This window comes from Melozone crissalis, unplaced genomic scaffold, assembly GCF_028551555.1.
Source record: "Melozone crissalis strain CALT ecotype California unplaced genomic scaffold, PUWL_Pcris_2 ptg000019l_1, whole genome shotgun sequence".
NCBI lineage: Eukaryota > Metazoa > Chordata > Aves > Passeriformes > Passerellidae > Melozone > Melozone crissalis.
In genome coordinates, this window is record NW_026535797.1 from 4,045,817 (window position 1) to 4,058,278 (window position 12,462).

Genomic DNA, 12,462 nt, shown 5'->3' on the forward strand with positions numbered 1-12,462 from the left:
AAATCTCATTTTTTTACTTTTGGGGGCATTAGTATAGAATGTCCATAAGTGATTTTCCAAATCCTACTAAATATTTACCTCATCTTTGTTTTCAGATGTGTTAAAAACCTCAGTTGTCTGTTTTGTACAAAGCTTGGTGAAGTGGAGCTGATGGTTTTTCCCTTGTTCCATCCTTGTCCCTTTTTAGTCTTCATTAGAAGCCTGACTCTTTAGTGAGCACATAAAGGCTGGCTTGTCCCTAAACACAGGCACAGTGGGTTCAATGTGGAGTGTGTGCTCATAGGTAGTTTGCTATTATTAGCTGATTCTAAAAGAAAAAAAAAAAACAAAAAAAAAACAAAGTTGTATTTGTACAGGAGCAGTACAAGGGGAAGTCCTTAGGTGTTTCTGTCCTTCCAGGCACTCCTGATCTTCAATTTTTATGCTCTGCTGCTTCTCTAATACCTGCCCAAGTGCCCTTTTCTTCTCCCCAGTGCCAAGAGCTTTCCTAGCCCTGGTTTCACTCCCAGCCATGGGACTGTAGCTTAGCTGTGCTGAAGAAGAGCAGCTCAGAGCCTTCCTGGTTGCACATAAATATGGAATTTAATCATCCTGGACTGACTTCATGGTACAAATGTTCCTCCAAGCCACAAGTCTCCTCCAAGTCCCTGCCTACTGAAACCAGGTGTTAGGGGAAAAAACAAATCACTGCTGCCCTTTCTGAGTAACAAATGTGGGAGGAGAGTTGGGCATTACCTTCTCCAGCCTTCTCCAGCCCTGTACACACATTGTTACCTGTCCACAGGTAATGCCTGAGCAGTGGAAACTCCACAGCTATAATCCCGAATACAGGAAGCAGCATTTTACATTTGCTCCTACTCTTCCTTAGCTGGATCCAGATGAGGCATAACTGAAGTATTTGACTTTTTCAGATGAAAGGAAACTTTTTCATTGCTGTAAATCAGATGACATTAGAAAAATCAGCCTATTGGGGATTGATCAGGATATTGTAGGAGTGCAGTAGTCCTGTGATCAATTGTCTCTCTGTCCCTGTCTTTTGCTAATAAATAAAAGAATAACTGCAGGCACCAGTTATTCTTCTATTGAAAGAAATGGAAATTTTGCTGGTTGAAATTCACAGATGTTTCATCCTTGAGGATTTATTACTTTTTTCTCATCCTCTCTGATAATAACAGCAGAACTAATAAATGTTCTGCAGCTGAAAAGATGATCTTTGAACACTGCATAAATCTATTCTAGATAAGCCATTTATTCCAAATTCTGCATATAAAAGGAGAGGAGAGCAGCAAGTCTCTCACCCCCTGGAATCCCAGAATATTATCTCACCAGGATTTTGCTTCTATGTGCCAGGCTTTTTGAACAGTGTGTTGAATCCAGATTGGCATGACTTTGCCAAATGGGATTTCCACTTCTAGCAGCCTTATAAGTTTGATTATATTAAATAATGTGCAGCCATTCTAAGTTCTGAAAAGTAACTTATTTGTTCTCTTTTTCAAGGAGTAACTGGGTGACCTCTTACCGAGTGTTGGTGAGCAACGACAGCCATGCATGGACTGCTGTGAGGAACGAGTCTGGAGATGTGGTGAGTAGAACAAAACATGTTTTATGGGGAAGAGCAGAGGTGGGAAAGCAGGGGCTGGCCACAGATTAGTCAGGGGCAGCATCTGTCATTGATTTTAAGAGCAAATCCCAAGGTACAGAATCAGAATTGCCATGGGGGAATGGGGGATATTGCCATCCTCAAAGAGCAGATCTGGCCCGAGCCACCATCAGCCTGGAGCTGAAAGGTGATTTTACACTTTACATTTACATTTCTCTTACCAAAACCACTCTGAGTCAGTTTGAGGCACTGATGTTGCCCTCTCTTTCCCTCAGATTTTTGAAGGGAACAGCGAGAAGGAGATCCCAGTGCTGAACATGCTGCCGGTGCCGCTGGTGGCGCGTTACATCCGCATCAACCCGCGCTCCTGGTTCCAGGAGGGCAGCATCTGCATGAGGCTGGAGATCCTGGGCTGCCCCTTGCCAGGTGAGAGCCTTTGCTAGTTCATGTTGGCATGGCTGCATGTGACAGGACTTAAAAAGTGCATTTCCTTTGGATAGATTTGCTTTTGGTATAATATTTATCTTTAGTGAGTAGGGTTATGCAGAAAGAAATAGAAATATCTGCCCAAGCCCACAGAGAGTATCAGGATAACTTTTGATATGCAAGCCATAGTATCTGTAAGTGCCTTTATTAAAAAAAACAAGATAGTATGGGTGATCTGACTGTTTCCTAGGGCAATTTGTATGTAAATTCTCATGATCCCTTTCTCTCCCCTAAAACTGCATCTAAACAGGAAAAAAAAGCCAAAATGTCAGTATTTGGAAGGGTGATTTTTATTGAATGCAGCAGTTTTTTACCCTGGATTCTTACTGGCTTTACACCCATTCAGGGCCAGATTCTACTTGGCAGTGCTGGCATTTGTTACCCTTCAGCTTCACGGGTCTGTGTCAGTGGGTGAAGCTGGGAACACATCCCCACTTTCAGCACTGTCCTGCTGAGTGCTCTTCCAGCTTTTCACAGATCTTGGATTCACATGGAAACAGCATCAGAGCATCCCCCTGGTAGTCATTTATTGAGTTAATTGCCCGCAGTGGCTGATTCAGTATATTCCTGAAAGAAAATACCAGAATCATTCATTGAGAAACACAATGGGAATGGGGTGTGTTCATTCAAAATGTAATTGGACTGAAGAACTAATAGGTTTTGATAAGTGCTGACCCATCTTTTTAGCTCAGAAAGAGCTGGCATTTCTTTCTCCTTGCTCATTTTGCGCGTCGCACGCGAGGTGCCCGGGACAAAGCTGTTCCCCAGGTTCCAGAGGCCTTTCCTAGCACGTTTTCTTTCTCTGGGATGGGACATGTTTTTGCAGCTCCCTATAAGTGGATTCCTCACCCTTTATTGGTGTCGTTTTGCTCATTCCAAGTTAAATGTCTGGGTGGTTTGGCCATGGGAGCAGTAAATTTGACGGTGCTGCTCTAACACTCTGTATTGACTGTGGGACTGGAAATCAAAGGCTCTTCTTTTCTGGCAGATTTTTTTTCCATCAAAATGACCAATTTTCCTAAATTCACCAAAATCAGGAGGTGGAGCTCTGTTAGTTCACAGACCTCTAGTCAGTCCAAAGCTCAGGGCATAGGGAAATAGCCCAACAACTAAAGGGTGATGGAAGGAAAGAAACCCATTTGCCTAACTCTGAATTTCTTTTAGTGTCTGCTAGACTTGTGATTTTAGGGTTTATGCCTTCTTTAATCCCTGAATATATTAAACCATTTGCATTCAGTCTGTGTTCATGTATCAGCTTTCCATCGAGCAGGCTCACAAGGGAGGGTAATAAAGGAATAAAGAGAAAGGATAAAAGGAAAAGAAAAAACCCGAATAAGATTGATATTCTAGGTTAGCACTGTCTGAATGAGATGGAAATGGTTAAAGACAGCTAGAACCCATTCCTGTGGGTAGGGTCTGTCCTTAAAAGCTGCTGCATGTGCTAGATGTGGTGAAAATTGGATAAATCATGATAAAAAACAATTTGGACAACTGGAACATACTTATCTAAGCAGTATTATGTAAGATAATTGTAATTTTTATCAGTGAAATGCTTATCCATAGCATACACTTTTGTTGTATCTTAGGCTAGTGTGGACAAATAACTTTTTGTAGATTGTTACAGTAGCGTTAAAAAAAAGAAAGGAAAAAAAGCTGTGTTGTCCAACTATGTCAGTGCTATCTTTGGGCAACAGAAGGGATTTGCTGTTTCACCAAGAGAAAGACATTTCTCCATGGAGGAAAGATGCCAGAAAATCTTACCTGTAACAACAATCAGTGCTGCCATGTTTCAAAAAAGAGGGCAAAAAGAGGACAAAACCCAAAAACATTTAATTCCCTCTCCACTTTCCAAAAATGCTGGTATTTACACAGAGGGAAGCTGACACACACAATCTTTTGCAATTGCCTCAGAGGGATGGATGTGCTTTCCTTGCCGTCTATTCCTCAAATCTAAGGAAGGTCAAAACAAAATTATATGTGATCAAAAGCACCCAGAGATTGGAGAGAGAAAATCAGTTGAGTTCTTCATGCATTTATTTATATTGTAGAGTATTCAAAGCAAGAGACAATTATTTTCACGGAATAAATTTGTGATGGAATTTAATTTTTAATAGTTCTTGTACAGAAAACTATCACTGGTACCATGATCATGCCATTACTTTGAAGCCAAGATAAAAAAAGGATTTTAATAGCTCTGTAATGGAGCACTGTGTTTTGCAGTGGCTTCAGTCTTATTTTTACTGCTTCTCTCTTGGTGCCAGGCTACCTGGTCAAGTCTAAAGTTCTGATCATTTTTTGATAAAAATGTGACTTTTTACAAGTATCTTTCATTATAAATGTCCGTGTCAACAGCAGCTCTAAATCCAGCATCTACTTTTGAGAATAAAAGGAGAAAATAATCAGTTTATAGTTGAAAAATATTATTTCATTACTGATTTCATGTGTGATGTTAATGCTCATGAGCAATGCTCATGAGGCTGCCATGAAATAGATCATGTGGAAAAAAACTTAGAATCACCTGATGTGGCTGCCAGCGGATTTATTTCAAGATTACACATGTGCTGTCTGTGAGATGTTCAATTTAGTGAAGACAAGTCAAATTCACTTAAATTACATGGAAATTAAAAAAAAACCCGCAGTCATTTGTGAAACAGCACATTGGGGTTTTTAAGGCAGTCTAAGGGATTTAAACCAGAATATTCTTTTTATTAAAAACTTCTCTGAAACCTTTGGAGTGCCTTCATTTGGAACAGCACTTCTGAGAAGCTGAAACCCACTGGAAGCATCAGGGCCTCACTGGCTGAGGTGCTGTAGAGCTGTAAGAAGTGAAAATGCCCCTTTTTTTCATCAGCTGCAAAGCAATTGGTCCTTTCTCGTACTTTTGGTACTTTTTCTGGGCAGTTTTCAAAGCCCTCATGCTGCAAAGTTGTTGGGCATTAACCCACTTAGAGTTTTGGGATCCCCAGTGTAGGTAGTGATGCCTTGTGAAGGCTGCCCTAGAACAGAGGCTGGACAGAGCTAAAGAATAAAGCAGGGATTTATTAAAATACCTCAGTGGATCCACCTTGGGCAGCACCAGAGCCCAGCCAGGGCTGCGCCCAAGATGAACCAAAATGGCCCCAAAATGCACGAGAGGGCACGGGGCCTGTCACTGGGATCAGTTCTGCTCCATTTGCACCTTGCAGTTCATTGTCCCATCCCAGCTTTAGCCCATGCAGTCCCACCCTGCTTGTTTTTCTCTCTCCAGCCCACGGTGTTTGTGCTCCTGGGCTGAGATTTGGATCATTTGTCCTTGGTGCCCAGCTGGAGCAGGAATTGTTTTGTCTCCCTGCTCTGTGAGGAGAACTCACCATGCCCTGATGTGAAGCTCAGACCCACACACTAAAGCAGCACAGAATCTCAAAAATAGAAAAGCTAAACCTGAGGCATCAGAAAGACATGGAGCTGTTGGAGACCTCAGAGGTGATCAGAGGGATGAAGCAGCTCTGCTGTGAGGAAAAGCTGAGAGAATTGGGATTGTTCATCCTAGAGAGGGGAAGGCCTTGGGGTGATGTAATTGTGGCCTTCCAGTCCCTGAGGGAAACTACAAAAAAGATGGAGAGAGAGACTTTGGGACAAGGGCCTGGAGTGACAGGACAATGGGAATGGCTTCCCACAGCCAGAGGGCAGGGTTAGGTGGGATTTTGGGAAGGAATTGTTCCCTGTGAGGGTGGGCAGGCCCTGGCACAGGTGCCCAGAGCAGCTGTGGCTGCCCCTGGATCCCTGGCAGTGCCCAAGGCCAGGTTGGACAGGGCTGGGAGCAGCCTGGGATAGTGGAAGGTGTCCCTGCCATGGCAGGGGTGGCACTGGATGGGATTTAAGGTTCCTTCCAACCCATACCAATCTGTGCTCCTGTGAATCTGTGATTTAACAGCTTTAGTCACTTGTCCATCTTTACAAGATGCCTCTCCCAGCAAACTTCATTACCTCTACTTTTGATGCATAGACAGATTAGTGGTAGAGAAAAGCTAATATATCCCTCTGTATAAACGTGAGTGCCACAGTTTTGCAGGATCTTTTCTCCATGGAAGAAAGAGAGACTTTCTCCAGAATTTCTGTGAATAAATCAGTATATTTCTCTTATAAATCTTCTGTGGTTTGAGTTTTTCAGTCTTTTATTCTCAGTTTTATTCAAAAAAAAATTTTTACCAAAGTGGACCCATCCAGCTGTGTGCAAGCTTTGTTTGCCTTTCTACATTTTAGCTTTTAATGTTCTAATCTGTATTCCTGCTGCAGCAGAACTCCAGCTATCCAAGCAGGCTGCAGCAGAGCCTGGCAAAGTATGAGTGTTAATTCCCCAGGGAACTGTCAAATTGAGCTCTGTTGTTGAGGAAGGGCCAGAGATACCATCATTTTCACTGCAGTTTTTTTAAGTTTCCACCAACTCTACAGCATTCACAGTCATTCCCATGATATTAGTGTTTGATGTATGGAAAAAGAGCCAGGCTTTGAAAGGCATGGGATTAAAGTATCAGGGAAAAAAATCGGTTGCTGTATATTTTGGCTCATGGGGATACAGAAAACTTTCAACATCCTGGCAGTTTTATGACATTTATTTTTATATTTTTACAACGTGGAGGTATTTTTGCAATGATGAAGATATTCTGTGGGGCATTGAACACATCGTCTCCTTTTAGAAGAAGTGGTGGTTTTCTTTATGATTTCCATTTTTCATCAGTATATCAATGAGCAATTTCTACAAATTAACCTGGGTTTTGATGAGACAAGATTTTTTTGGGGACATTTTGCTGTCATATTTGTAGAGCAGCCTTCAACTGACCTTCCAGCATCTCTGCTGTAGATTAGGAAATGGAAGTGGAGACAAGGATGGGCCATGTTACTGTGAAGCTTAATGGGACTTGCATGTTTCATTTCATAAATAACTTAAATAGTGCAAAAAAACCCCAAAACTTCAGAATTTTATGAGAATATTTAGTGGTTTTGATGCAGGAAATATGAAACTTAAAAATGTTATAAAGTATTTCACACTGTTGTGAGTTTTCCATAAGTTCAGTAAGGATTTGTTGCTGTGGGATGGTAACTACATATTTTTCCTACTCAGAATTGTTCTTTTTTCCCCCCCCACAAAAAAAGTCACAGCTGACAGGTGATATTATGGGAATATAATGGTTTAAAACAGTTTTTTCTCTCTAGAGACAATGTCTTTTTGTGTTGCAATAAGGATGACATTTAAACTTTTTCATATTTCGCTTCTCCCTCAATAATTTTAAACCAATGAAGATGATTTTGTGTGAAGGGAAACAATTTTTCATAGAAGCCTGACAGCCACTGGCTGGACAAATGATTACTCAGAATTCCAGACATCCCAGATGTGGCAAGTTAAGGAATGTGTCTGATGTTTTCCAAATAGACTTGTTTGTCTCTGAAAATAAATCACAATAGATTAGGCTAGGAGCACATTTATCAGGAACTTCAAAGCTCAGCCATAACAGTCTTGTCCTGTTTCTTTTTGGTTCTTTTTTCCAGGTGAAGGGCCTGGAATGTCAAGGAAACAGAAGATTCTTTTCTAACCACATATCTTTCTTTGATACTTCAAAATGAACAAACTATAAAAGATATCCATAAAGAAATGAATATGTAAATTTTTAGTAGCAAGCACCTCTGACTTCCACAGGAACTCCTTTGGAAGATAATTAGGAATGCTTAATATGCCAAATTATTCCTTTCCAAATGGAAAATACTCATCAGGAAAACAAAAATTCCTCGCAATAGTAAATTAATCAAGTGGACACAAAGCATTTACTGTGGCTTTTTCCTCTAATTTGATTTTTCTTCCACTCTTTTATCTTGCATCTGACTCATCATTTCCCAATGACTTTTTCCCTCCTCTGCAGCCTAAGGCTGCCCTTCTGCTTTTCTGTTGAAATTCAGGTTTTTGTGCAGAGGAGCTGTCTGGAAAGCTGGTGCCTCCTTGCTTTTGTTTGGATCTCTATGAATTGATTTGTGCAGTGATTAGAAATATTTCAAATTAGTTGTTTCTCTGTGTTTTGCTTTTGAAAACCTGTTTTAGATAAACACAGGACAATGGAATTCAGATTTCTTTGTTTCTTATGTGCATTGTGCCAAAGCATCTCTATATTTGAAATTCCTAAGCATGAGAAAACTCCTTTTTTTCTTTTCTCAGACCCAAACAATTATTACCACAGAAGAAATGAAATGACAACCACTGATAATCTGGACTTTAAGCATCACAACTACAAGGAGATGAGGCAGGTAGGCAAAGAAGGATGGTGTGTGATGGAGGGTGGAAGGGTGCAGCTTTTCAGCCATGTGGAATCTGAATTCCACAAAAATTAAAGTATTACTTTAATTTAAAAATATTATTAAACTCTGTCTGCAATGTTTTAAAAATATTTTCTCTGTTTAAATCTATTAAAAGAAGCAGTCCAATAAAGTCCCAAAGTCTTAGTTTGCACATAAATAAACCTGAAAGAGGTGACACAGTGTGACAGAGGAAGTATTTTCATATAATATGCCACTCTTTTCTTCCACATGCATTTGAGTGGTGAATGACACAGTGATTTCTCCTTCTAGATTTGACTCTGATTTAGTCATCAGTATTCTTATATATTTCTGTGGGTTTGAATAATCAGAATAAACTCTGGAGTCCAATTCCATATTCACAGTTGTGAAAATCAGCAAAAATTCACCAGAAACACCAGAAAAAAACCTCTGCTAGTATAATGATTTTAAACCTACCAGCGTTGTTAATCTTGTTCCTTTAACTTCAAACAAGTTCTTGGCTTTGTTATTGTTTTTAATCTTGCTTCATATCACCACAGACACAAGTGTGGGCTGTCCTGAAGAAATATTTCTGCCCACTTTCCCTTCAAATATAAAGATAATATGTTTGGACTTGATGTGTGTGAATCACTTGCTGTGCGCTGGGTTTTCAGTGTATTTATACTGCATGAATCACCACTGGGTTTTATTGAGCAATTGTGTACTGAGTCACACGTTTATTTTGGTAGAGATTTCATGGCCTATATTTCTTAGCACAAAGATTAGACGAGTAGGAACTCAATTGGCATAATTACTGTCAAGAACAATAAAATAAAATGCATTTATGTTGTCATTGCAGAAAGACAGGTTGGTCAGGTTAGAAATATCTTGGGGGGGAAAAAAACACAGCTTTAAACCAGAATGTTTTTGCACTCTTCATACAAAAGGAAAATCTGTGACTGTGGTTGAGAATTGTGAACTGTGTGCTCTCCCAATTTCTGCTTTCTTCTATGACAAAATAGTTAATTTTTTTAGAGCTCATTGGATTTTAATTGCTGATGGGCAGAATGTTATGGGTTGCATTGCAGCAAGTCCTATATACCCAAAACTATTCTCAAAACCTCAGTGCAAAGTGTAATAATAACTGCCAGAATCAACTTATTATTAAAAACTAACAAACAAACAACAACAATCAAAAACATGCCCAACCCCCAAAAAATGCATTATTGTCACTTTTCATGGCTACTTCACCACAAAGCATCCTAGAAAAATGCTGTTTTTTGATTTATTATCAACACTGAGGGAGGAGGAGATGCTGTTCCCTGGGCCATGTTCTGGAAGCATCACATTACATTGCAATAAGTCAAGTATTTGTGAGAGGGAGGGATTTTCTCAGTGTCAGGTGATTTTAATAGAACTCTCTGCTTAGGAAGATGAAATTTGCAGCTCCAGTTTTCTCCTTGTAAAAGAGCATTCAGTATTCTTCTTCCAGTCAATGGGAACCCTCACTGTGTTTTGTGTGCAGAATTGTTTCACAGCCCAAAATATTTCTTAATTTTTAATTTCTACATATGTATTTGTATTTATTCATGTGGTACAGGAAGCTGTTACATGTTTGATGTGGGTATTTGAGTACAACCTTATCTTTGAGACAACAAACCCAGATCATAGTTGAAATATTTTGCCATTTGTAGGAAATAAGAATGAGAAGGTCAAATATGAAATATGTTGATTTTCAGCATTGTATTTCCATTAACTCCACTGCATTACATTACCAAAAGAGTCACAGTAAATGCTACTACAAAGGTCTAATGCAGGAAAAGTTCTTTGACTCAAAAAATAATCACATGTTTGCAATTAAAGAGATGATGGGGAGTTTGCTGAGGCCAACACAAATATTTCCACTGAATGTAACAGACTTTGAACTTGGTTCTGGGCATTTTTCTCACTATTAATGAGCATTTCCATACTTTCAACCACTTCTCTAAATTGATGCTCCTGGTATCCTGTGAGCACTGGAGTGCCAGGCACATCAGGAAAGCTCCTGCACGTGGGAGTTTCAGAGTCAGGGGTTTCAGAGGAGCTCTGAGACTACAGGCTCACATTCCCCATTTCTCATGGATGGAGCTGCATGGATGCAGGGAACCATCAGCCAGCTCAGTTTGCCTCAGTTTGAAGAAGATGTGAGGAGAGAAATTAGTAAACCCAGGTCTGAGTCAGTAACATTATTTATACAGCGGGGTTTTAGCCTTTAGCTAAAATAGAACTGCTTTTAATGCAATATCTCTGCTTCCTGGCAGAGTGGAAAAATTCATATTTCTGTTGAAATGTGGAAACCTGCAAAATAAATGCATTTCTGTGCACTGACACCCTGTGTCACCTCAAGTCCTTTATCTATTGTACCTCACAGAATGTGGTTGTTTTATTCACTCTCCATTATTTTAATTACTCTCTATGGCATAATGTTTTAAAAATGAGATAGCAGAGCTATAAATTCATGAACTAAACATAAAGGTTTTACAACTAAGAGGTAATCAGATAAAAAAATGAAGAGTTTGTGCCCCATCCAATTTAGAATGAACCAGTTCATTGTGGATCTATTTGATGATGCATTGTCTAAATATGTTCTTTTTTTCCTCTTTTTTTTTTTTTTTGTTGTTGTCAGCTGATGAAAACTGTGAATAAAATGTGCCCAAATATCACAAGAATTTACAATATTGGAAAAAGCCACCAAGGACTGAAGCTGTATGCAGTGGAGATTTCTGACAACCCAGGAGAACACGAAGTTGGTTAGGATTTTAATCTTCACTAAATCTGTTGAAGGGGTGTTGGAATTTGGCTTTTTTCCCCCTCCTCTTCCTCCATATCTGCACTAATTATCACTGATGGAATTATATTCATGGCAGCAAAGATTTCAAATGTATGTGGGTTGAACCTCAGTGCTGTATTTCTAAATTGGGAAGGGGAGGGTGAGCACAAATAGAGGACATTTTGAATGTGGGATCCAATTCTTTAATGATCATTCTTCACAGAAGTAAAATAAAAGTGAACTTTAATACTGGAGAATGAATTTTAGTTATGGCATTGATGTAGCTATGGATAGAAACTTACCTTAATGCATTGCAGGGACAGGTCAAATCTCCAAATATTTTTTCAATAATGAGGCCTGGGGTTCAGTTTCCTACCATGATATAATTCTTCAGCACCAAAGAAACTCATTCAGTCTTTGGTCCTTCTCACTGTGATAGTGCCTGGAACAGCTTTTGGAATAAAGGAATTTTGTGCTTTGCTGTATCCATGAATACACTGATAACATGTTTAGATTGGTTATTAGGAGAATTCTCTTCTAGCAGAGTATTTTTCATGTGACTTTTAGACCATCAAAACTGTTGGTAAAATCTACCTCTAACATGCTGGAGTTGTGAGTATAATTAAAGATCTGTTTAATCAAATATGGGTTTTAGAGCTTTTACTCAGTGGCTTTAGATATCACTAATATATAAGGCAGTTCTAAAATAGCAACAGAAAGCAATTTATTTCTCCAAAGTGACATTTTCACCTCTCATCTGTGCAGCTGAGACATTTCTCCTCACTCCTTAAGTGAAATGTTGCTGATTGACATTGAAGCTGTTTGATAGAGATTTGATTTGCTGCTCTGACTACAACTCTGCTCCGTGTTTTTTTTGTCCACAGGGGAGCCAGAATTCCACTACATTGCAGGAGCTCATGGGAATGAAGTGCTTGGGCGAGAGCTGATCCTTCTGCTCATGCAGTTCATGTGCCAGGAATACCTGGCTGGGAACCCACGCATTGTGCACCTCATCCAGGACACCAGGATCCACCTGCTGCCCTCAGTGAACCCTGATGGATATGACAAGGCCTATAAAGCGGTAATGGGGATGATGAACACATCAAGGAATTCTTTTCTTTCCAGTAGATGAATCAAAAATGCTCCTCCTGTCTTTATTTTCTTCGAAGATCACGTTTTGTGAGCGATCGAATTTTAAAAATGAAAAGATGGGCACATCAAAGTAAACACAAACCATCTTGGGAAAGAGCTGAAAGAAACAGTGTTTGATGTGATGTTGGCTAAC

The 12,462-nt window shown here is 39.7% G+C and overlaps 1 protein-coding gene across 1 annotated transcript in view; it reads left to right on the forward strand.

Moving 5' to 3' along the window:
• Positions 1-12,462, forward strand: part of CPXM2 (carboxypeptidase X, M14 family member 2) — a 65,448-nt gene that overhangs the window by 39,703 nt on the left and 13,283 nt on the right. The window contains exons 4-8 of the mRNA XM_054277053.1: positions 1,498-1,582; positions 1,876-2,026; positions 8,271-8,359; positions 11,034-11,157; positions 12,062-12,258. Of these exons, the coding sequence (XP_054133028.1) occupies positions 1,498-1,582; positions 1,876-2,026; positions 8,271-8,359; positions 11,034-11,157; positions 12,062-12,258 (646 nt within the window). The remainder of the gene's footprint in view (positions 1-1,497; positions 1,583-1,875; positions 2,027-8,270; positions 8,360-11,033; positions 11,158-12,061; positions 12,259-12,462) is intronic.